General features: G+C 39.4%; 1 protein-coding gene across 2 annotated transcripts in view; it reads right to left on the bottom strand.

The window, feature by feature from the left end:
* LOC138019205 (conserved oligomeric Golgi complex subunit 4-like) overlaps positions 1–22500 on the bottom strand; it is a 38932-nt gene that overhangs the window by 1032 nt on the left and 15400 nt on the right. Inside the window, exons 7-28 of one of the 2 annotated variants that reach the window (XM_068865912.1) lie at positions 22428–22500; positions 21530–21605; positions 20442–20496; positions 18517–18618; positions 17988–18025; positions 17769–17837; positions 17560–17615; positions 16952–17048; positions 16468–16507; positions 16176–16234; positions 14500–14559; positions 13266–13360; positions 12856–12912; positions 11557–11625; positions 11206–11293; positions 9687–9749; positions 9533–9586; positions 7788–7841; positions 6662–6754; positions 6085–6168; positions 3868–3969; positions 320–448 (exon numbers count right to left, since the gene is read on the bottom strand). The exon at positions 22428–22500 is cut by the window's right edge and continues 45 nt beyond it. In XM_068865912.1, the coding sequence (XP_068722013.1) occupies positions 320–448; positions 3868–3969; positions 6085–6168; positions 6662–6754; positions 7788–7841; positions 9533–9586; positions 9687–9749; positions 11206–11293; positions 11557–11625; positions 12856–12912; positions 13266–13360; positions 14500–14559; positions 16176–16234; positions 16468–16507; positions 16952–17048; positions 17560–17615; positions 17769–17837; positions 17988–18025; positions 18517–18618; positions 20442–20496; positions 21530–21605; positions 22428–22500 (1613 nt within the window). The remainder of the gene's footprint in view (positions 1–319; positions 449–3867; positions 3970–6084; positions 6169–6661; positions 6755–7787; positions 7842–9532; positions 9587–9686; positions 9750–11205; positions 11294–11556; positions 11626–12855; positions 12913–13265; positions 13361–14499; positions 14560–16175; positions 16235–16467; positions 16508–16951; positions 17049–17559; positions 17616–17768; positions 17838–17987; positions 18026–18516; positions 18619–20441; positions 20497–21529; positions 21606–22427) is intronic. The other variant, XM_068865913.1, reaches the window with a different exon arrangement.

Genomic DNA, 22500 nt, shown 5'->3' with positions numbered 1-22500 from the left:
TCTATGGCTTTTACCTTTATTATTGCAGGCGTGGGCGTCACGCATTAGATCCACGGGATACGTGTTGTAGTGAGCAACGCACACGCACCGCATCCCAGCGCTCTGAGCGGTCCGACCATGCGCACTCCAACGTTCACTCAACTTTCAATCCGTCAGTTTGAGGTTGGTAAAATTTGTATCAGTTTTGCGCAGTGTAAACAAGAAAGTCTTTAAAAAACAAAATGAGGACAAAAGTAATCGCGTTCTCTGGTATTTTTTTGCCTTTGCGTTCTCGACTTCCCGGGGCGCAACGTTTACGGGGAATATAATGTCTTTTTACCTTCTCTAAATTAAGAATGGTGGCAATCTGCGTCAATCGTGCAAACTTGTCTCTAATTGTCCATTGTGTAACAGCCGTCAAATAACCAACCAACGAACGCAACTCTTTGTCAAACTGAAGACCACCTAACTGAAAATGAAAAAAAACTGGACTTACTCGAAGTTCTCCAAAATGTATACTACAGCATTTTTGCATGTAACATATACTCTAGCATTCGTACCCTAAATTGAAAAGTACTACAACACCTCACTGCTGCCCAACCAACAACTCCAAATCTGGATCCTGCATAAGAAGTCATTAAGAGGAACTATCGCAGCCAGTTTCGGCCCCTTCTCAGCTGCATTCTGCATGCATAATATATGACAGCCCCCCTCCCTACTGAGGCATCAAAAGCGTTGAGTCTGACCGGGCAATTAATAAGAACAAGTGGCCAAATATTGTCAGCCCAACCATGCATTATCGTCACGCATCAACCAGCTTTCTCGGCTGCCTGTTGTAGGGCAGCTACCAATGTCTTCAACTCTCTCGCGATAAATCCAAACTGATTCCGCGTCACACTAACCAGTTCACCACTAACAATCCCAACAACCAACAGTAAGGTGGCAATACTCTGGACTCCAGCTTGTACTTCCGGTCTTCTGCATTTCCAAAAATCCCTTCCCAAGGCACTGTTAGATCTAGCAGCATCGTCACTCCACACGTCCACATCTGGGGCCGGTTGCTCGAAGCCTGGTTAGCGCTAACCGTTGGTTAAGGACGGTGCCTACTACTGTTACTGCGCATACGTTCCGCGCATCTCCAGATACTCGCATTTCCTATCGCCGATCCTTCTTAATGCAGGGATATTTTAGCGCGGTTTTAAACTATACAGAGAAAGTAGATCTTCGTAAGTACTCTTGGTATCCAAAAAAAAAAAATTGGGGTTAACCAAGCATTCTCTAGATATAATTGAGCTTCAATTTGAGAAAGAACGCCATACATTGCTTTGTATTTTAGAGCTTTTTACAAATATTGTTCATGAATTATCTTTGAAAAATGAGTGGTTACCTCCAATTTTCTTTTTGGATTTCAATAACACTTGTTCAGATCTACCTTTCCTGCATAATCACAAATCGGGGCAAAAATACCTTTGAATTAGTAGGCACCGTCCTTAAGAGGTATCTAAGTTTCCATGGTCTTTAACGCCGGTTAGCGCTAACCATGCTTCGAGCAACCCGGGAATGGGCGCCGGATTGTTGTTACAGCAGGAAAAGTAAGGGAACAATCCAAGTCTGTCGCTACTTTCCCGTTCCATGCCACCTCTCATCCACACCACTTGTTTCTTTGGTGGTAGTTTACACATTCCATTTTTACCTTCTTAGTGAAACACCACTCGGCTTTGGCATTCCTTCACCGCCCAACTTTCCTTGGTTAATCTCTTGGCTTAGCATTCGCAGCATATGAAAGAACAGCTTGCTCTTAAGCTGGGCAGTCCGTTGTCAAATTCCAGTTGGGTTTCTTGACAGAAAAGAGATTTACCTACCATTCTTAACTTTCTCAATTCCCACAATACACCTCTTCTAGTTATTGTTTTCGATTTCTCTTGAGACATGAAGATGTCCCAAGAGAAATCGAAAAAAATGCTTACGCAAATTTTTTTTTTTGATTGCTGGTGTCCCTTTTCGGGAATACCGATCAGAATCTCAGTGAAGCCAACAAGCAAAAAATTAGCTCAAATAAGTTATTCTGGCGTTTGCCTTTTGCCGTGAACGCGAAGCTAAATCTCTCTACAGTGTTTCTTTCCATTCGCGGCCTAAACTATCAATGACCATGACTTTCCCGCAACTTCCTACGTTTGCCGTTTCTACGTGAAAGTAGGCATTTTCGCGTTTGCCGTATACGTGAAATTTTCTTCTTGTTTTTCTTCAACATAAGAAGTTGTTTGCGGAAAAAAAGTATCCAAAACCATTTTCCAGTATGTCAAAGGAGGAAAAAAAATAGGTTTCATGGTTATAGACAGTTCGTAACTGATTCCTTGCCGCAATTTTCTTCATGAACTCACTTTGACTCTCTGTTGACCGACAAAACAACTTCATCGAAACTCTCAAAAATTGACGGGTAAGGATTTCCATTTTATATAGCGTCTTTTTCTACAAACAATGTTTAAAAAGACTCCGAGGTTTGGTTTTTTAGTAATTAAATACTCGAGTTGCCGTGGGTCACGGGAAGCTAAAGTCACAATCTTCTCTCTATTTTACGTGAAACGTGAAACGCGACAAGCCCACGCTTCCCGTTTCACGTAAATGTAATGCTAAATCTTTCTAATAACACTAATGTATTTTACGTAGGGATAATTTATGCTACAGGAGACGCTGAAATGATTAAGTCACAGGTCGCCTCAATGAACTTCAACATTTGACCAATCTTTTTCTTGATCTCGTTAAGCCCCACATCTGCGCCAATATTACATTATCATAAGAGGAGATCGAAGGACTGCATTGCTCGACAAGCCCTCAGTTGGAACCCACAGGGAAGTAGACGGAGAGGGAGACCGTGTAACAGCTGGAGGAGAGACAGACCACACCATCCATTCGAGAGGTCTCTCATGGCACCAGCTCGAACATCCGTCCAGGGACAGAGGGGACTGGAGAGACTTTGTCAGTGCCTATGTTCCGAGATGGAAATAAAGGCTTCAGATCAGATCAGATCAGATCAGATCAGATAAGACAAATGGACCATTTGCAGCTGGCGATCACATGGTGCAAAAACGCCATACTGGAGAGCATACCAGTATTCTCTACTTTCTCAAATCCCATAATACATCTTGTTTACCCCCTCCCCCCCCCTCCCCCACAGTTTTGCATAATCATTTCGTAAATACTCCTTTTCTTTGGCTATCTCAGTTAGATCAGAAATAACACACAAACAGCAGTGACAAACATCAGATATAAACGCATCCTTTTTGAAATGTTCTATAGCTGCCTGTTGGGACTGCAATGATTTTTATATCGGAAAAACTACAAGACGATTGCATGACAGAAAAACTGAGCATTTTAAAGTATTAATCAATGGTCATCATACGTTGGCTCTTGCAGACCATGTTACATCAACTGGTCACAGTTTAAAATGGGATCATTAATTTTGACATTTTAGGGCGATCCGACACTCACTGTAAAATAAAAGAGACACTGTTGATCAAAGATTTAAAGCCCACCTTAAATGAATATGTTAGCAGCGAAAAGCTGTGTCTTAATTAGTTTTTGTCCCCTCTATTGTTACTTAATAGTTAATAGTAAATTAGTTAGTAATCCTGTATATTACAACTCCATTTTTTTATTAACGGTCACTTCTGAAGATGTATGCAGGAGCATACGAAACGTCAAGTAAAAGATACTTTTAAAAAGGATGCGTTTACATCTGATGTTTGTCACCGCTGTTTGTGCGTTATTTTTGCATAATCATTGTTTTCGATTTCTCTTGGGACATCTTCATGTCCCAAGAGAAATAAAAAACAATGATTATATACCAAGAGAAATCGAAAACAAAGATTATGAAAAATTTAAACTTACTCTGTTGAATGAAGCTTTCATGACTGATGTCTCCAACTGATTGGTTATCTCCGTGGCTGCCATACTAACCAATGAGTCGTAATTGGCAGGAGTCAGTGGTCCCTGAAAAACAATTTACTTCAATTATCAATCAAATTCAAACAAAAAGTTAAAGAAGTACGATTCCACTTTTGTCATCGATTAGGCATTTGAAGGGGAGAATCGTTTTGTCCCTATTTCTAGTTATTGTTCAGTAATGAAGGTATCAAGCTATAAGCATTGTGACAGTTATCTTGTTTCTAATACAGTCAAACCTGTATATAACAGCCACTCTCGAGACTTGAGGAACTGGCCGCTTAATAAAGGATCACTAAAAATACTCACTGGGCGTGGTCTAATGTCGATTTTAATGGCGTATCATAAAAAACACACCACGCAAGGAAACAATAGGACAATCGACACTTTTTTCAAGAGATCAATACTTTAAACAAAGTTGCCAACTTATAGTATACGTAACATTGTGTAAAAGTACTGTGCAATAAATTGTCGTCTACTCTTGTACGGTACACAGCACTGTTTTTCTACTACTTACAGTTCACAACAAAATATCTCATTCCGTCATTTCAAAGTTGTTACCGCTTCATACTTGGCCTCAATTGTTTACAAAACTCCGTGCAAAAAGCCATCCGCAGTTAACATTCTTTAATGCTGTAGTCGGTTCTCGCCAACTCTCTGTAAGGTGTACAAACCGATCGACTTATTTACATTTGTCTTTCTCGGTAAATTGTAACTACGGACTTAACTATTATAGAGTGTAAGGGCTAGTTTTCTACCCACATGAACCATCTCAAATTGCCACAACCTGCTCCCGTCTGACCCTGTAGCTCAGTCGGTAGAGAGCGGTGATCTAACCCGAAGGTCGTGGGATCAATTCCCACCCTGGTCAGAGTTTTTCTCTGTCCTTGTGTGGGCCCATTTCCATCAGTAGGGCTAACGCTCACACGGTTCATATGGGTAGAAAACTAGCACTTCACATTACAGTCTATAATAGTTAAGTCTGTTGAAATATAAGTGCTACACGGCCAACGTTTGAGAAAACGTAACCCTTCCTTGAAATTGTAACTACGGCGTTATTTTGAATGGTGCTGAATCCTCAAACCACTTGTTTACAATCTCACGAACCTCGGGCTCATTCCGTGAAGTCGAAGTAAGATCCGGTAGAAGTTGGGAAGTTCATTTTAAAGTTTGCAATTTGGTTGTCTAATTCGCGGCGCAATTGGCTACTTCGTAACGTAGTATCCAATTTCTCTTCAGCTTGCAGTAGCTTTGTACATGTCATTTCTTTACAATGATGATGGATTGATTCAAGGGTGGCCGCTTAATACAGGTAAAATAATAAAGAAAGACAAACATGGGACTGCCACAGTGTGGCCGTGGCCGCTCAATAGAGGTGGCCGCCTAATACAGGTAACAAATACAGCGTTTGTATGAGCGAAAAATCGGGACTTTGAAAACTGGTCGCTTAGTGGAGGGTGGCCGCTTAATACAGCTTGGGCCGTTATATACAGGTTCGACTGTAATTATATTAAACAATTCAGTATAGAATACATGTCTTAAAATATAATAAGAGTTTTGTGGGATATCAGTTGACTTTCTTGCTGAATAGCCAAGCAGCGTAACTCCATAAAGTGTACTGGGGTATCACCGGACGGTCAACCACCCAGGTATTAACCCTATCCAACATGATTTAAAGTTCGGCGGACAAACGGGAATCTGTGTTTTCCCTTGGACAAGCCGCACCCTTTTTACACGAGATCGAGGGCATGTAGGCCAGCCAGCTACCCAGTCCAGGGTGGCGTGCAAACGCTGAAATCGTATGGCATCACGATCGATACCCGACCGGAATGACACGATTAGGATGCGTTTCCCTTCGTCGAACGCAATAAATAAAATACTACCACCACACTTGCACCCCGGAGCTGTTCTTCGAATTTATTTCTAGCTAATGTTCACTACTGCAATTCGACATTCGTGTCTTAGGATAATTATTATAGGAAATTCTTTTCGAATTTACAATCAAGTATAAAAATACCCCTAATTTCGTCTCTTGATTTAAGTGAAAATATGCACTATCCAAGAGAGCTGCTGATCTGCCAACGCTATTCTAACAGAACGGCAGCCAGCCCAAATAATCGGGCCAAGCTCATTTTTTTTTTGCAAACAGAGAAAACTTCCCACCTTAAAAGAAGTCAGCATTGAATCCAAACTTGTGATAAAGTTCTGCACAAAGGGGTCATTAACTTCGTAAAATGCAAACTCCTCCTGCCCAAAAAATTAAATCGAATTTTCCATACCATCAGGAAAGAAAGAACAAGGATCTTGAGCAAAGCGTTGAAAAAAGACCGAAAAAAGTAAGAAGCAACCGTTCCCGTTCAAAAGGAAGTACTCCGAAGAGATTTCCGTCATTGTGGCCGCAGGGAAATTGAGGTGCAAACGAAGCAAAGAAGAAAACATGCTCTCGTACCGACTTCGCGCGGCCAGAATGGGTCAGTGCGGGAACGCTTGTTTCGAGACACCACTAAACACTTAATAATTGGTACCGAGGAAACAGTTTATTTTGTTTCCCGAGAATCTCAAGTCATAGATTTTGCACTGTTGCCCGCTCAGAGACTTTTGGCGGGAAACAGCTTTATAGTTAGATGTCATGTGACCTTGAAGTAACCAATGAGAGCGCCCGCTGTTGGGGGAAAAAATTCAGCTGTATAACAATTTAAGTTGTTTACTTTAGATAATTTCATTAGAAAGCAATACCCACCTCGGATATGTTGTGGCTGGTTGAGTTAAAGCCATCTATCAGTGGTTTTAATCTTGGTATAACAGCCGTAGAGCACAGTTGATAAATTCCACCCTATAAATAACTCTAGAAATTTACAAAGCAGGCAAAAATGCGTGGCCACGGGATGTCCACACTTCGGGTTGGAAGTTGGAAGTAGCACTTTATTCGCGAATATGTCAATTCGCTCAATTTCTACAAAGCAGCCAGACTATTTTGCTGAATCTGACTTGGGAGGGACAGCAAAGGATGCTAGGAAATAGAACTGAATTTCTACTAAGCTGCTGTGCGCATGCTGTTGTTTGTTAAACAGAATTTGGTGATTTTAAGGCAGTACCGCGAAAAGAATTGATGTAAGAAAAACCGTGCATATACACTGTTTTTACTTTGCTCATTACATTCGAAAATTTTCTTGATATCGTTAACATAATAGATGGTAAAGCCCCTATAGTGGCAAGGTAACGCATGCGTAGGCAGTGCGGCCCAGTGGTGAGGGCATTTGCCTTGACCACTCGTTGAAGTTGACCCAGGTAAGTCCCTGGTTCAATTTCTCAGCTGCACTTGTAAACAGCCAACTGCATGGTTTGCCTCCGGCTGGTAAAGATTGTTAAAAAGTCGTTGTTCTGTTTTGTGGTTTCATTGGCCTTGGACTGGGGCCTGTTTCTCGAAAATCCCGAAACTGTACGGGCCATTTTCGGGTGTCACAATTCCCTCTGTATCTCAAGAACAGAGAGGATTTAAGTCGTCAAATTTCACAGTCAGTTTGCTTTTTGCTACCTTGAAAACATGTTAAGAGATTGGCTTTCCAAAACAAGCGGTTGGCAGGTTCACAAATGGCTTTTTGGGCCCGAAAAGTTTTCGGGACTTTCGAGAAACGGGCACCTGGTCACTACGTATCTATGTATGAAATTATCAGTGACCTTTGGATAGGAATAAAAATCAACTCTGCGGCGAGTATGAAATGCTTACCATCGCGGAGATGGGTCCTGAGAGATTAAGATCAACTAAGTTTAAGCGGAAGAGAAGAATCCTTAATTTTATTTTTTGAGATAACGCTGAATAACTATAGCTGGACTAAAATATTAACCAAAAACGAAAAACCACTAACTTGAAGTAGATCTTTGAAGATATTTGAGGTGTTCATCAAGTCCGCAAGGCAGCTCTGAAAAGGAAGACAAAAAAGTGATTTTATCTATGTATTATGAGCAACAGCTGATAAGGAATTTCTTATAAAGTTTCGCATTTTCTGGATTCTGCAAAGTTAACCCTTCATTCCCACGATCGAAACGTTCATTCTCCTAACTAGTACCACAGATTTCTTTGTTAGGCGGTCATGAGAACAAGACCTCTTAAAATGATAATATTCTTTATTCTCAATACCTATCTGACTAACATTTCATTGCATTTGTGAGGAGAATTTACGCACCGATCACTCCTGGGATTATTTAATTGGATCTAAAATTTCGCTCCTCATTCTCCGCCGATCGAAATGGCCGTTTTCACACTAAAAGACGAACAAATCGTCCTATGGTTTGGGCGACTAATGTGAATTCAAGACGACCAATTCCGCTAGTGTTGTGCAATGTAAATTCATAAAACACGGACAATGGACCCACAAACTGGATAAGTTTGAAAGCATGAAGAATAGCACTAGATATGGCTTGGTTACCATGTTGAAACCTCTCATAAAACAGTCCCTTCCATACCAGTTCCATTTCCGCGTGGTGGTTAATTTGTCGAGTTGTTCGTCTAACGCGAATTTAGGTCGGATTTAGGTCGACTTGTTCGTGTAGACGGACAAATTTCAGACGACTTTGTCGTTTTCACATCAGACCATTTGTCCGTCCAGACAATCGTTCGCCTTCTCGTGTAAAAACGGCCAATCAGACGTTGAATGGAAATCAGTTATACAGTAACTTACTCGCTTACAATGTTCCGCGGTAAGCACCGTTTTCAGGTACGTCTTTTGCGTTATGATTGAGTAATTTTAATCTTGTAAATGATTTGAACCCAGGGGTCATATACTTTTACACTTTGTACTTAATAGTTTATTTTCTGATATATTTTTCTTTTTGATCGCTCTTCTCATTTTATATTAGGGTTCTAGGGCATGGGTTATCTTTTTTACAGCGGGGAAGGGTTAGGTGGTTTACCTAGTAGGGAACTCGTGTTCTCTTGTACGCCTACCTGCCTTTGGGAGAAATTGTTAATAACTACTTAATACCCGAGAGTGAGGTCGTCACAGCAAAATCCCAAACTGAGAGCTTGCCGCATTGACCGCGCGACAGCGAGGTCAATAAAGCTTGGCAGAGGTTTGAGATTTTGCTGTAACGACTGAACGGTCGAGGTTATTAAGCTATTCATTATAAGGCGAACAGAACGGTTCTAAAGAAGAAAAAACTAATTTGCATAATCCATAATCGAATCTAAAGATGACTTTCGTTCCGTTTGTCGAAACATCCTACGTAAAGAGTTCTTCTCAAGACTGAACTCACCCGGAATATTGTACTTCACTCAGTTATGATAATTTTAATTTGATTATTCGCCTCTTTCGTGCGGATTCGCCAAAGAATCACAACGGACGCAGCACTTTAAATGGATAAAGGGGTTTGGTTTCTAAAGAAACACTGGTGCTGCGTCTTTAGGAGAGTGAACCACAGAAATGGGTTTATCAGGTGGAAGAGAAATCACCGTAGAGAAATTTCAAAGCTGACGTTTCGAGTGTTAGCCCTTAGTCAGAGTGAATTGCAACTTTCAAAGTTAAATTTTTTAACACTCAATTGGAAATAGCTCCATCCTCGATTATTAGAAACTATTTCAAGAGTTTCGGGGCTCGATGCAAGTAAGACGCACCTCTAATTTCAGTTTGGAAGGTTCTGTAAAAGCAAGTTTTCTCTCACACTCAACCTGCAAAAGGAAGTCAGAAATATGAGACTCTAACGCAAGTTTTAAGCTAAAGAAATGATTTCGAAAGTCATAAAAATAGCACGTGGCCTATTATTTATACCTCCAGATCTTTCTTGAGCTTCTGAATATTATCGCTGCTAACCTCAAGGTTGTTCAGTGTAACCTAAGAGGAGATAAACAATTATTGTTGAAAATATAGGAACTTGATACACAAATTAATTGCTTACTAATATCCTGCGAACGGAAAACTCTTACCTCACAACAGCTTCAATCATGCATTCACAAGATTAAAACATTTAACTATTAAATCATATTATAATAAACCAACAAATTTCATATATGTAATGTACAGGCTCCCGAAGCTGAAAATACGTGGTGTATGCGACAGTTTGTGAATATAGAGAATTGTATGGGAAAATCACCGATCGTAAAAAAATTGTGTAAATAACTATCTCATTTGAAATATAGTTTTCCTACCTCAAATGTGTGACGAACTTGTCTCTTTTGCCGAGTTTCGAGCCATTCTTACGCCGTGCAGCGAAGTTATCCCGAAGGCCGTTACTGAAATAATAGGAAGGCCGGTAACTCCATCCATCGCCGGCCAGACCTCACTCCACAAATCGTTTTCTCCTCAACAGGAAAAGTCCCGAATCGCAATAAAAACAACAGTTCCATAAAGCCCAATAAATTTCACTCCAAATACGTGTGTTTCGGCGGCCGAAAGACTCGTGACGAACGAAAATTTTGCCTTAAAATCGACCGGGCAGTCAACAACGGACCGCGCGCTGGCAACACGACCGTTGTTGACTTGTGACCGGGCAGTCAACAACAGTCGTGTTGCCAGCGCGCGGTCAAATTCAAATGGACCAATCAGAGTTGAGGGTGAAACGTTGACTGCTCGGTCAGAAGCCTCTGAGGAAAGCCGAAGAGGTGAATTTTAAGGCAAAGTTCTCGTTCGTCACGAGTCTTTCGGCCGCCGAAACACACGTATTTGGAGTGAAATTTATTGGGCTTTATGGAACTGTTGTTTTTATTGCGATTCGGGACTTTCCCTGTTGAGGAGAAAACGATTTGTGGAGTGAAGTCTGGCCAGCGATGGATGGAGTTACCGGCCTTCCTATTATTTCAGTGACGGCCTTCCGGATGACTTCACTAAACGGTGTCAGAATGGCTCGAAACTCGGCAAAAGAGACAAGTTCGTCACACATTTGAGGTAGGAAAACTTTATTTCAAATGAGATAGTTATTTACACAATTTTTTCACGATCGGTGATTTTCCCATACAATTCTCTATATACACAAACTGTCGCATCCACCACGTATTTTCAGCTTGGGGAGCCTGTGTGTAATGTAAAGTGTATGGCATATTTACCAGGCACCATACTTTTTTGAAGTCTGTTAGTACCTAACCGCCTTGATGAGCTTATAGCTATGTCCGGATGGACATATCTCTATTTCGTAAATATATACATGTTTATAACAAAATTGCTGTTGCCACTGTCGTGGTTGCTGTTGTTGATTAAAAAAAATCAAAACTACCGCAAATGGTATTCGACTTTTCACATTGTTGTGGAAATGTCGATGAGCGATACCATATTTACTGTGACTTCTGATACTTACAAGAAAAGCCTTCTTAGCGGCTGTATTCTCCGCAGTTGATGAATAACCAACTTGAATCTTGCCTTGAAACATTCCGGCGATATCAAGACTGAAAAAGGAGGTAAATTAGTGAAACTATGTGAAAAGCTGAAAGGATTGACTCACAATGATAACATCATTACTGATTCCAAACTAACCTGCGATCAGGCCTTCTTTTCTTAAACAGCGGGCGCAAAAAGTATAGTTTTCGCGCGCTCTATAAAGAATTTAAGAACGCCTGATCGTAGGTTACTGTAATTCCGCACCTGCACAGACTGTGACACTGAGGATAAAAAGAATCCGCAAAAAGGAAGAACTGATGCACGTTTTTACCTGCCAGATGGAAAACCAGCCTTCAACCTCGAAGTCAAAACATCGCGATAATCGGACGACAGAAGAGCACTACGGGTAAAGAAAAGAGTGTATACTCAAAGTTACAAAAGGAAAGAAAGCGACCCTTACGATGGAAGGCGAAACATACGAGGTATGTTTGTGAAGTCCCAGTGGCCAAGTAAATAAATCTTCCAGGAGTTCGACTCCTTCCTTCTGCAAACATTTTTATTTGTAAAGAAGGCATTCCAGTCATCACTGATGACTCGAATACAAACCTGAGTGTTCGTACGAGGAACAGGGAAATTTGGTTTTATCAAACGTGTTGATAAAGGTCGAACTACCACCGTGAACGACTTGGAAAGCTGACGTTTCGAGCGTTAGCCCTTCATTCGCTCTGAAGAAGGAAGATAAAACCAAATTTTCCTGTTTCACTCTCCCACCGACTCAGCACCACAGTTTCTTTAGAAAATAGAAATGTGTTTACTGTTCCTAAGAGAAGTCGAACCAAATACTTTCAGTTACTACAAATTATAGTAAAAAGTATTGGAACACTTGCATTTTCAACTTGCACAGGGTCTTTCTGTCATCACCCCTGCATAACTGCCAAGTGCTCCCCATAAAGGCAACCTCCACTCCGACAAGTGAGTAATTTTAAACCTTTGCAATCAAATTTGTTCGACAATTTTTTTTAAAGAATTATTTGTATCGAAAAAAAAAAAAAATGAAATTTTGAATCAGTGTATTTTCACTTTCAAATTTCCCTGGCGCTGCCATCTTGAATAATTGTGACGTCTCACGGTTGTCCTCATTCTTTTCACGCAAAGAGCTTTTGCTTTGACACAATATGGTAACCGTGACACGTCACAACTATTCAAGATGGCAGCGCACGGGACTGAATTTGAAAACCTAAACAAGCGTTTATTTTGAAATTCATTTGTTTCGGATACAAACGCTTTCATTGGAAAAAGGAAGAGCAATCAAAATTATTGTGATTGTAAACATTGCGTTCCGTGGTTTAAAGTTATTTTCCTTGTTTTAGTGGAGGTTTCCTTTAAGGCCCATACTTATGTTTACCTTAGGCCTTAAGTTACACTGGGTTTGGGCTGTTTCCACAATCTGAATTTGATGTTAACCGGATAAGATATACATTTCTGGACATGAACTTGAGTGAATACCTAAATTCTGCTCTGGATCCGGGAATTTTGCAGACCTTTCTTTTGATTTGTGCGATCAAGTTTAGTTACACTTGCCCTTAAATACAATAAGATTTAATTAACAACAAAACAGAGACAGTATTACCAAGCATGATTAAGCATTGCACAGGTTCCGTCAACACTGGAGCTCGACAGCGCACGCCTAAATCAACAACAACAATTAACATAAGTTGTAATAATAATCACTTTATTGAAGTCTCAATCTTATCTCGTTGAATATAAGCACTTTACTAATAATTGGGGAGAATGTAAGCAAAAATAGAGCAGAACAAAACCAGAGAACCAAAAAACTCAACCCGCAAATGACCGAGTGTGGGATTCTAATTTGGACCACTTCCATGGAAAACAAGAACTTTCACCAATGCCCCAACCCTTCTCCGTAATACATATCTTGACCACAACAAAACAGCGAGGAAAGGAAAGGAAAAGAATAATGCCTGAAAGGAATGCGTCATTCCTCTGGATTGACAAAGGGCTTTCAGTGGAGTTTGTCACCTGACAGCCTTCTGTACAATAAAGAACACATCATCAACCATGCTTGATGTGACAGCTTCATCATCCCCTCCCTCTGAAACATCCATTTTGACAGCCTGTTGACCAAACAGAACAAATCGAGAAATCAGCATAATTATTATTCACGCTCCTTGAGGGAACCTTCTGGAACAATAAAAGAAACAAAAAATTACCAAATTATAAAAATAACGGAATTTTCAAGAAATCTCTTTGACAGGAAGCACAGTGTGTGTGAGCAGTTGGCTATTAAAAAGTACCAGTAAGCCAAGAAGTTAACTAGGGGATACCAACAAGCGATCTACCCGGGGGGGGGGGGGGGACGACTCCCATATTAAAAGGACGGGGTGGCATATTGTACTTTTTAGGGGTTAAAAAAGTGGTTTTGGTAGCTCTTAGGGTGTTCAGCCTCAAAAGGTCCTCAGTGGGACCTTAAGCGGTACCTTTTAGGGTATTGTGCCAAAAAATCATGACAGGAGACATTTGATAATCAACAATTTTTCAATTTTGTCGAATTAAAACCCATAATTTGGTACCTCTTAGGGGTGAAATAAATTGCATGCCACGCCCACAAGACAGAATCTTGGTACCTCCTAAGGGTTCTTCCAACAATTTCCAACAAAGCACCCCCATCCTTTTTATATGGGAGTCCCCCCTGCCTCTGGCAATCTAGCATAGTAGACAGAATGATTTAATAGACTGTCAAGTCAATGTTTCAAAGGTTTTCCCTTTGCCTCTGGGTCACACTCATAGATTTTACTTTATCTAATACCAGACAATTTCATTCATCAACGGGAAACCCTTTATGGCTGACTAGAAATTAAACTACTCAACCACACTTTTTGCTTATGCAGCAAGTGACCAAAGTTGAGAGATGTTCAGGATTACAAATGAATTATGGGATGTATGCTGTCAGCTTCACTAAGCATCCTGTTACTTTTATACTCTAGTTTGTCAAGGCTTGTGACTAGAAATACCGGTGATAAACGTCAGAAAGCATCTACCTGACTCCAATTCTTAAGTCAACATGAACAGCAATGAAAAAGCCTAACTTCAAAATAACCTGTAAGTTTGATGCAATGCCCTACCACAATGAGCTATCAAGCAGTATCAAGCCACTAATAAAGCCATAACGGAGAAAGTCATTTTGGGAAAGGAAAGGAAAGGAACTATATTAGCATTAACCTCTGAGTAAATGACGGACACCAGGAAAGCTCACCTTCATTACAGTCTCCCTCATAAAATACTCCTCCATATAAATGTAATTTCCTATCAGTTCCTGAAAAACATTAAGTTCAAGCATTGTTTCATTAGAAGTACAGTACTGGGAAAGAAATATTGGTGATGACATGCCAATGAAAATACATGTTACAATAAAGTTCATAGTTTTGCCTGCGCACATATACAAAAATGTCCCCCATTTTTACTTTTATTCAAATTAACTCTTAGTGTCTTGTTCAGGTAGAATATTCAATGGAAAAACAGCTAAGAACTTTGAACACAAAACAATCAATTTAATATCATTGATTATTACAATGGCTGCCATTTAAATAGTCAATTATTGACATTTTTGCTAATCCTTATGACGCTAATCTGTGAAGAAAACAAAGGGATCATGTCACGTCATCATGACACAATGATACTAGTTTACCTTAATGGTAGAAATGCTGCCGAGGGGAAGGGAGATGTTCAATTACGCTTTCGGTAATATAACAATGGTTCATGCGTGGAATTGAAGGGAGATTTTACTAGGTCTTGAGCAAGGATGGACCCCAAAACTGGACCCCCAAACCTCCTTGAAAAAGAGGAAAGAAATTTTTTAACGTCAACAAAGTCTAAAATCAAAATCGCAAGGTCTTATCAATTTTTATCGAAAGGGGGTTGAAGATGACCTAGAAATAAATGTTTTTGCAACTTTCCAGTTCTGTGACGTCTCTTGTTTTGAAAATACAGCATTTTGAATTTCCGAATAGTCACCTTTGCATGCCATCATAATACAAAGCTACATGTATTTGGTAAAAAAAATGTCTATCCCTATGAATCTTAGCAGTTTGAGCCTTTCAAGTACATTAGGAAATGTGTTCATTATACACACCATATTGGTGGACCACATGGTGTCTCCATACAAATACAATACAATACATACTTAACTGACCGCTCCCCATAGGGGCTTTTCAGGGCCAATGAAACAATCAACAAAACAACAGAACACAACAACTACAACTGTTAAGAATCCCAACTGGCCAGAGGCAAACCAGCTGGCTATATACAAGTGCAGCTGGGAAGTTGAACCAGGGACTACCAGGAACAAATTCAGCGAGTGGTCAGAGTGGGTCTTGAACCAGGGATCTCCGGATCTCAAGGCAAGCGCCCTAACCACTGGGCCACACTGCCTCCTGTATAGATTTGTGTGAAATGCTTCAACAAATAATTCAGAAGCGATGTACTGCATAGACATGAGAATTGGAGAAGTGGTTAAAAGATTTGTTTCCTACAACATTCCATTGCTTCTTGGCATTTTTCAATTTGAACATTTGAAATTTACTGATGAATTTTTTTGTTGCGTGACAGTGAAACTACCGGTATCTGCAATCTGAAATGAAAAACAGAGCGAGCTCAAATGATCATACCACACATTTTAATTCCTCCATTTGTGCCTAACCATATTATCCTTGCACCTTTGGCTCACTCACTGCAGCAACAACAATCATCCAAGCTGAGAAAAATGCTCAGCACATACATTTGTACTTGGGTAAAAATAGTAATATTCTCATTCGTTTAATAACTAAAATCTAGTTATTTGTCTGGCCTGAGAGTTAAAATGACTTCCTGATGACAGGAGTTTTTGATGACCAGTAGCTTGTCAGACCTTGAGGGTCAGAAAAAACAATTTACCTGCATTTTTCTGCCGAGATCACAGTTGGATATCACCTTGTCCTGAATTCCCATGGTTTCTTGGACAAAGATTTGTAGTTAACAGTGGAATTTTCAACAATCAACTTACAAATTATTATAATACTGGTAATAATTATCAGAGCATTTACAATTTAAGTGTTCTATTGTTACAAAATTTATGTTCCATACCAAACATTACAGATGATAGTAAAATGTTTTGTGGTGTAACACAACTACATATTCAAGCCATCAAATACCGGTAAGAGTTTTAAGAAAAAAATATTTGAGTTACCTTCATTTTTTTCCTCTTCTGGTATATTCTCTATATCATCCTGAAAAAAGTATTCAGGTTATTTTTTCAGCCCATGGTCAAGCATGTTGGCAACCATTTCAAGCTGAGTAAGTGATGGGTGCAGCGTGAGAGACCCAGGGAACTCAGCTGTGACTGTGCATTTCCACCCCTCAACAGTAAAATGCACCTGCGGCAAGAAACCGTGAGAATTCTGCAAAGTCATCCATGCACACATCACATTGCATGACAGGAGGAAGAGGTAGAAGGTGGAAGGAGAGATAAAACAAACAATCCAAGGAAGCTCTGCAATGGTTATAAACCCACCACTTAAACATGGTAAGGTACATATTCTCGGCATGCTCAAATATCAAAGGACCACTGACCACCTTGCTGAGCACCAGATACCTTTGCCAATACCTTAATATTACACTTGGTGTAACTGTATTAATTTAGGACTACAGATGCTAAGAATGTCATATCTTACCATTATCCTTTTCTCAATAAACTTTAAATACATTTCTGCCCTTGCATTCATGACAACAACTTCTCTCAAAACCACATCAAGTTCTCTTGGGTCATATCTAGAGTAAGCGGAATTTACACTTTGTATTGAACCAGTGCATGTGTACAGTAACAAAATTAATCACAAAAGCATCAAGGATTCTTGAATTTTATCACCAGATTTAATCTACTGTCCTTTTCACTGGCATAATATCGAAATTGTTTCTTACACACTACCATAGGTTGGTATTATGGGGCAAGTGACCTGAGCACTTCTATAAAGCTGAGAGGAACAATTACATATATTTTTGTTGGGTCTGCTATCAGTGAAGCACTCACTTCTTATGTGATTGTGTGATATACAAAACCTTGTCATTTTACAAGAATTTTAGCATGCCATGCATCTTTCTTCTTGTTAAGAAAATGGGGTTTGTAGCTATAGGATTAAGCTTTGGGGATTGGCATAAATAATATTTGTGTGGTTAACAGCAGAGAGAGTGAAGCCTTGTTTTGTTCTGGTTTGGATGTAATTATGGACTGAGGCAAAAATACTCCATAATGTGTATCTTGCTGCAAGTACCAGTTTCATACCTTTCCATAGTAGCAGAGGACCCTTTGAACGTCTGACTGCTCTGCACTGATTTAAACTACAGAATTAACAAAGAGTGGTAAGTTATTATTCCAGTTACTGTAACTGTCCCAACGAAAAATTCTGAAATTATTACTTGATTTTAGTAACGAAAGTTGGCATACTGTGGCGTAAAAATTAATGGTGAAAAAAAGCCTTACTGTACATCTACCTTTTCTTTGAACTGTCGCTTTTTGATAAACTGGTCCACCACTTGATTTGCCTGCTTGTCACACTCAGCCTGAAAATAAATATTGATATACACAAATAATATTATGATAAAATTACATCCGCAAAACAGTAAACCTACCATGATGAAAGAGTGAGGCATGACCAAGTTTTCCTTCCATTAAAAGTATAATGTACTTCAAACAATGCAATAATCACAAACCTGTATTGGTTGCAGCAGAATAAACATTTTCCCAGGTCCTAAAAGGTAAATCACATGAAAGTTATCCCACTAAAACCTGTGCAGAAGTGGAAAGAGTTGAAGTACAGACACCAAAATGTATTTTCGGCCATGCTGTATTAATATTGGATCGAGGGTATCAAATTATCCTTGTTGGTTGATGATGATGTTATCTTTATTTCAACCTTTTTAATTAAGGCAAGGCAACTCTTCCAAAGCCATTCTGGTGACAAAACTTGTCTATAATGTTAACTTGATGAAAAACGCAGGGTGGACAACAGTTGGATTTTTAAAAATCCACCAAAAAATACACCTAACAGTGGTTGCAAGACACACTTTTTTCAAATGTTTTAACCTGCTTCAAATAACACTATTTAATTAAATTAAAATAATTAAGAATAAAAAGTTTTTTTTTTCCACAGTGAATGTGGAAAAATATTTCACCAACCAAACCAGCATAAATGGTCGATCGCAGTAGAACACAACAATAGTGTGGAATAGAGAAACTAACCATAATATGTTTCTACAAAAGGCTGATGTTCTTCCACTATTCTTGCAATGTTCTCAAACAGCAATGTCAATGTGTTAGCAAACACCACATTGGCATGTCGGTCTGAAAGCAAAATTAATTAATTTACGAATGAAAAAAAAGTAGAATAACATTCATAACATGTTCAAGGTACAGCACTGATTTCTACAGTCACTGTACTGTCAAAACTTGACAAAAAAAGCTGCAGTGAAATACTGTAGCACCAGTATGACTACGATGCTACACTGGCAGCAGCAGCACCACCACCTGACCACTGCTATTACTTCAACTACTAAAACTACTAATAATGATATTTTAGAATAAAATAGATGTTAATGCTGGTAAGCAAATACTGGGCAGCGCCTGGGAGGAGAGCGTGACTCCCCATCACGTGACTACCTTATTTGGCTATTTCATTCATCCCGCCATGTGAGCCTTCTCAGTTTGACATTTCCACAGCTCAACTAGTTCTGTTTTTTCCGTTGAGCAATTTAATCCCTCCCTCCCGCCCATTTTTCTTTCTGGTTCTCTTGTATTTTATTTTATTTTTTCCTTATGAGCTTCTGTAACCTATTCAATAGTTCTCCTTAATAAAATATGGGCGGGGAATTGCTGCCTGCGGCACCCTTCAGCCCTGTGCTGAAGCCCCGTTAGGGAGGGGGCATATTGTTACTCTGCTGGACTGAGTTAACTTGGCCCCAGGACATTATGCCAGCAACTATGCCTGCCTTGCAATACAGGCATGAGGCACCCCCTCGGCTAGTTGCCGAGGCCCCTCATCCGGTGGTCCATACTGGCGGTGGGTATTATCCGTGCCTTGCCAGCACATTCCCTGCCCCTCGTTTACGCCCAAGTTGTGTGTATTGTCTTTTATTGCACACCAAAGCATTAACTACTAATAAAACTGACAAAAATAGTACACTGTATGTTCATGATCATTTCACTGTGTCCTGCAAATTATCTGATTGCATGTTTCTTGTGTGTTTACTAAGGGAAAACCATAAACTAAGGTGAGAAAGCTTTCTCTGACCTAAGCCAGTGGACCTGATCATGTTTGTGTCATAATTCTCCCATTCAAAGAATAGGCCTCCGAGTGCAGACCTTCTATACACTTGTCAGGTAACTTACTACCAATTTAGATGTAACCTGTGCAATGCAATGTTGGCTTTACTGTACATGCTGGCACTAATGTCAAATTTATAATGCATTGAGGAACACAAGAACTCCTTTTCTTTTATTGGCAAACATTTCTGTGAGAGGTACTGGTTAATCCTAACTTAGGATCTCAGTCAGAATTTTACTGTTTTAAAGAAGTGTAGAAAACAAGATAGATTTCCTTGTTTATGTAATAATAACTTCTTACTAACTGAGAACGAGGGCCATACTGGGGAATATTGGCCCAAGGTCGTGGCAACCGAGGGCCAATCTTCCCCAGTATGGCTTGAGCTACTGTAGCTCGGTTAGTAAGTAGTTTATTATATGGCTTTTAAATCACCTTTTGCTTTGTTTTTGCAAGCCCATAATCGGCCCCTGGGCATTACGGGAGAATAATGCTCTACAATTCAGTCACAATTAGCCAATCAGAGCGCGTGTTATATAGGCTACAAACACAAGCCATATAATAATACATTTCAATGAATGAAATGCCTCAATGTACATGTACATGTATTATCTTGTCTGATGCGATTTGTCTGATGCAGCTTTTTCTTGTCTTTGCTTGCTTTTATTGTTTTTAAAAATTCTTGCCTTTACATTAATAGATTTTTATATGCCTTCAGCATATACTTCTGCTCACTATCTCTCTCCCCGTGAATGTTTATTTCTCAATCTCAGTGAAATACATCATCTGCAAATTTTACTGTTAGTTGTTTTGCTGTTAAATAAAATTCACCATGCTTTAAACTCACCAGATTCCTTGACTTCAACAGCACTGTCAAGATTCATCTGGCAGTGGGCAGCTATCTGTAATTTAATTCAGCTAAAAACTTGAAAAAAATGTCTCAGACCTCAAGGTCATTACCTACAACAAGTGTCTACTCTTTGCTACCTGAATTCATTTCCAACAAAAACTCCTGCTAAATCATCTTTGTGCACCTACATGATTGCCAAGTATTTAGCCTAAAATGCACAGGCAAATTTATAGGAAATGATCATTTTATAGTCACTGTGGTGTGTCACATTTTCCTAACAAGTTTTATACAAGATTGTAGATACATGTAAGTTTCAGTCAGGATTTATGCTTGGCCGGATCATTTTAATTTGTTCTCCTTTGTTTTTATGTACACACAGTACTGTAATATACTTAGCACTTCACATTACACTCTAATCAGTTAAGTCTGTAATATCATTGATGACTTCATGGTAATACCACAAAGTCACATAACAGTAGTTCATGCTGGACTGTTAATTTTGCCCTTGGGCAGCGTCAAGTTTGAAAGTGACCAGTTTAGGTGATCCTATCCTTTTACATTACAAGTACTCATCTTTACTGTGCATAAAGTTCTTGATCCACTAGTTCATGCACATTATGCCTTCCAACTTCATTTGAGTCATACGCATGAGCGATTAAATCAAAGATGTCAAAAGAGTTCTTAAGACATTCCAAACACAAATTCTTCTCCAGTCTTTTGGCTACTGTGATTTTTGCGAAATTAAAATCATTCATGTTGACTAAACTTTCACATTATATAATAATCAATTAAATTTTCACTGTCTATTTTTGAAAGTGTCTCAGATCAGTCTAAGACAGGTCAAATGTTTTAACCTGGTGTTAGAAATATTTCATTGGTATTTAGGCATGAGAATTTCTCCCTGTTTTTCCCCAACTCCCAAGTCCACTGTTGGTTTAGAAACGGCCAAAGGGTTACACAGTATTTTCCACCACATTATCAAGCTTGATATGCGGAAGAGGCGAGGACCAATAGACTTTGTTTCTGCTTTACCCATGAGATTTGTCGAAGGTTGTAGTTCCTGGATACCAAGATATGAAACATACCTGGGAGCATAAGTATTTTGCATATTTTTCCAACCCAACTTGATGTTGACCAAGCAATGGGAAAATCTTGAAAAACCTATAAAGAGAGTATATTAGCTACATGTATGAAATGAACAATTTCACAGCGGGTTTAAATCACAGGTCACTCGTTGCAGGTCATTGTTTTACCTTTTTGAAAGTAACCCAAAACCGTCAATTTGGCCAACCCTAGGCCTAAAAACCAAGGCCTAGGGTAATAGCCAAATTGAGGGTTAGGGTTACTTTCCAAAAGGTAAAACAACGACCTGCAACAAGTGACCTGTGGCATGCAACCTGTGTTTTAGACCTGCCAACAATTTCATGGTGTGCCAAACCTACAAAATCTGCCTACATGCAGCTGGCACACTGCAAAGCACTGAATCTAAGAGATAACCATGTGACAGTCAGTCAGGAAGTCAGCCAGTTGACCCATCATTGTCTCAAAGTAAACGAACAAATTAAATTACCTTTAAGTTAAAGTTTACTCCTTGCAATTTCAACCTAGGTTGATAAAATTTGACCTGAAATCAAATTTAACCTGCAAAATGTATTTTTATTCCCCAAAGGTTGTCATTACAGTTATTTTCTATCTATTACTGTTGGTATCATGCTGTGTTGTCACTCAGTATTTTTTGCTGGTGATGGGATAAAGATGCCAGCTGCTCACAATCTGCGATCTGAGATGACACTTTCAATTTCAAGCACTTTTTTTTGCAATATTCAAGCAGTTGGAAGTAACATCGTCTTCTGCAAGAGTTCTGCTCTGATGTCAACCTGAAATTCCTTTTCACACATTTTTTGTTCTTCGGTTCGCTGACTGAGTGCAGCTAGTAAATCGTTATCATTTCTTACTATAAAATTATTACAGTGGTTTATTTACCTCTCAACAGAACTTCTGTCACCATTGTAAATGGCAGCCTCAAACTTTTCATGAACTATTCTCTTCAGTTTTG

The sequence above is a fragment of the Montipora capricornis genome, chromosome 10 (assembly GCF_036669925.1).
Source record: "Montipora capricornis isolate CH-2021 chromosome 10, ASM3666992v2, whole genome shotgun sequence".
NCBI lineage: Eukaryota > Metazoa > Cnidaria > Anthozoa > Scleractinia > Acroporidae > Montipora > Montipora capricornis.
This window is presented reverse-complemented; position numbering and strand designations above follow the sequence as displayed.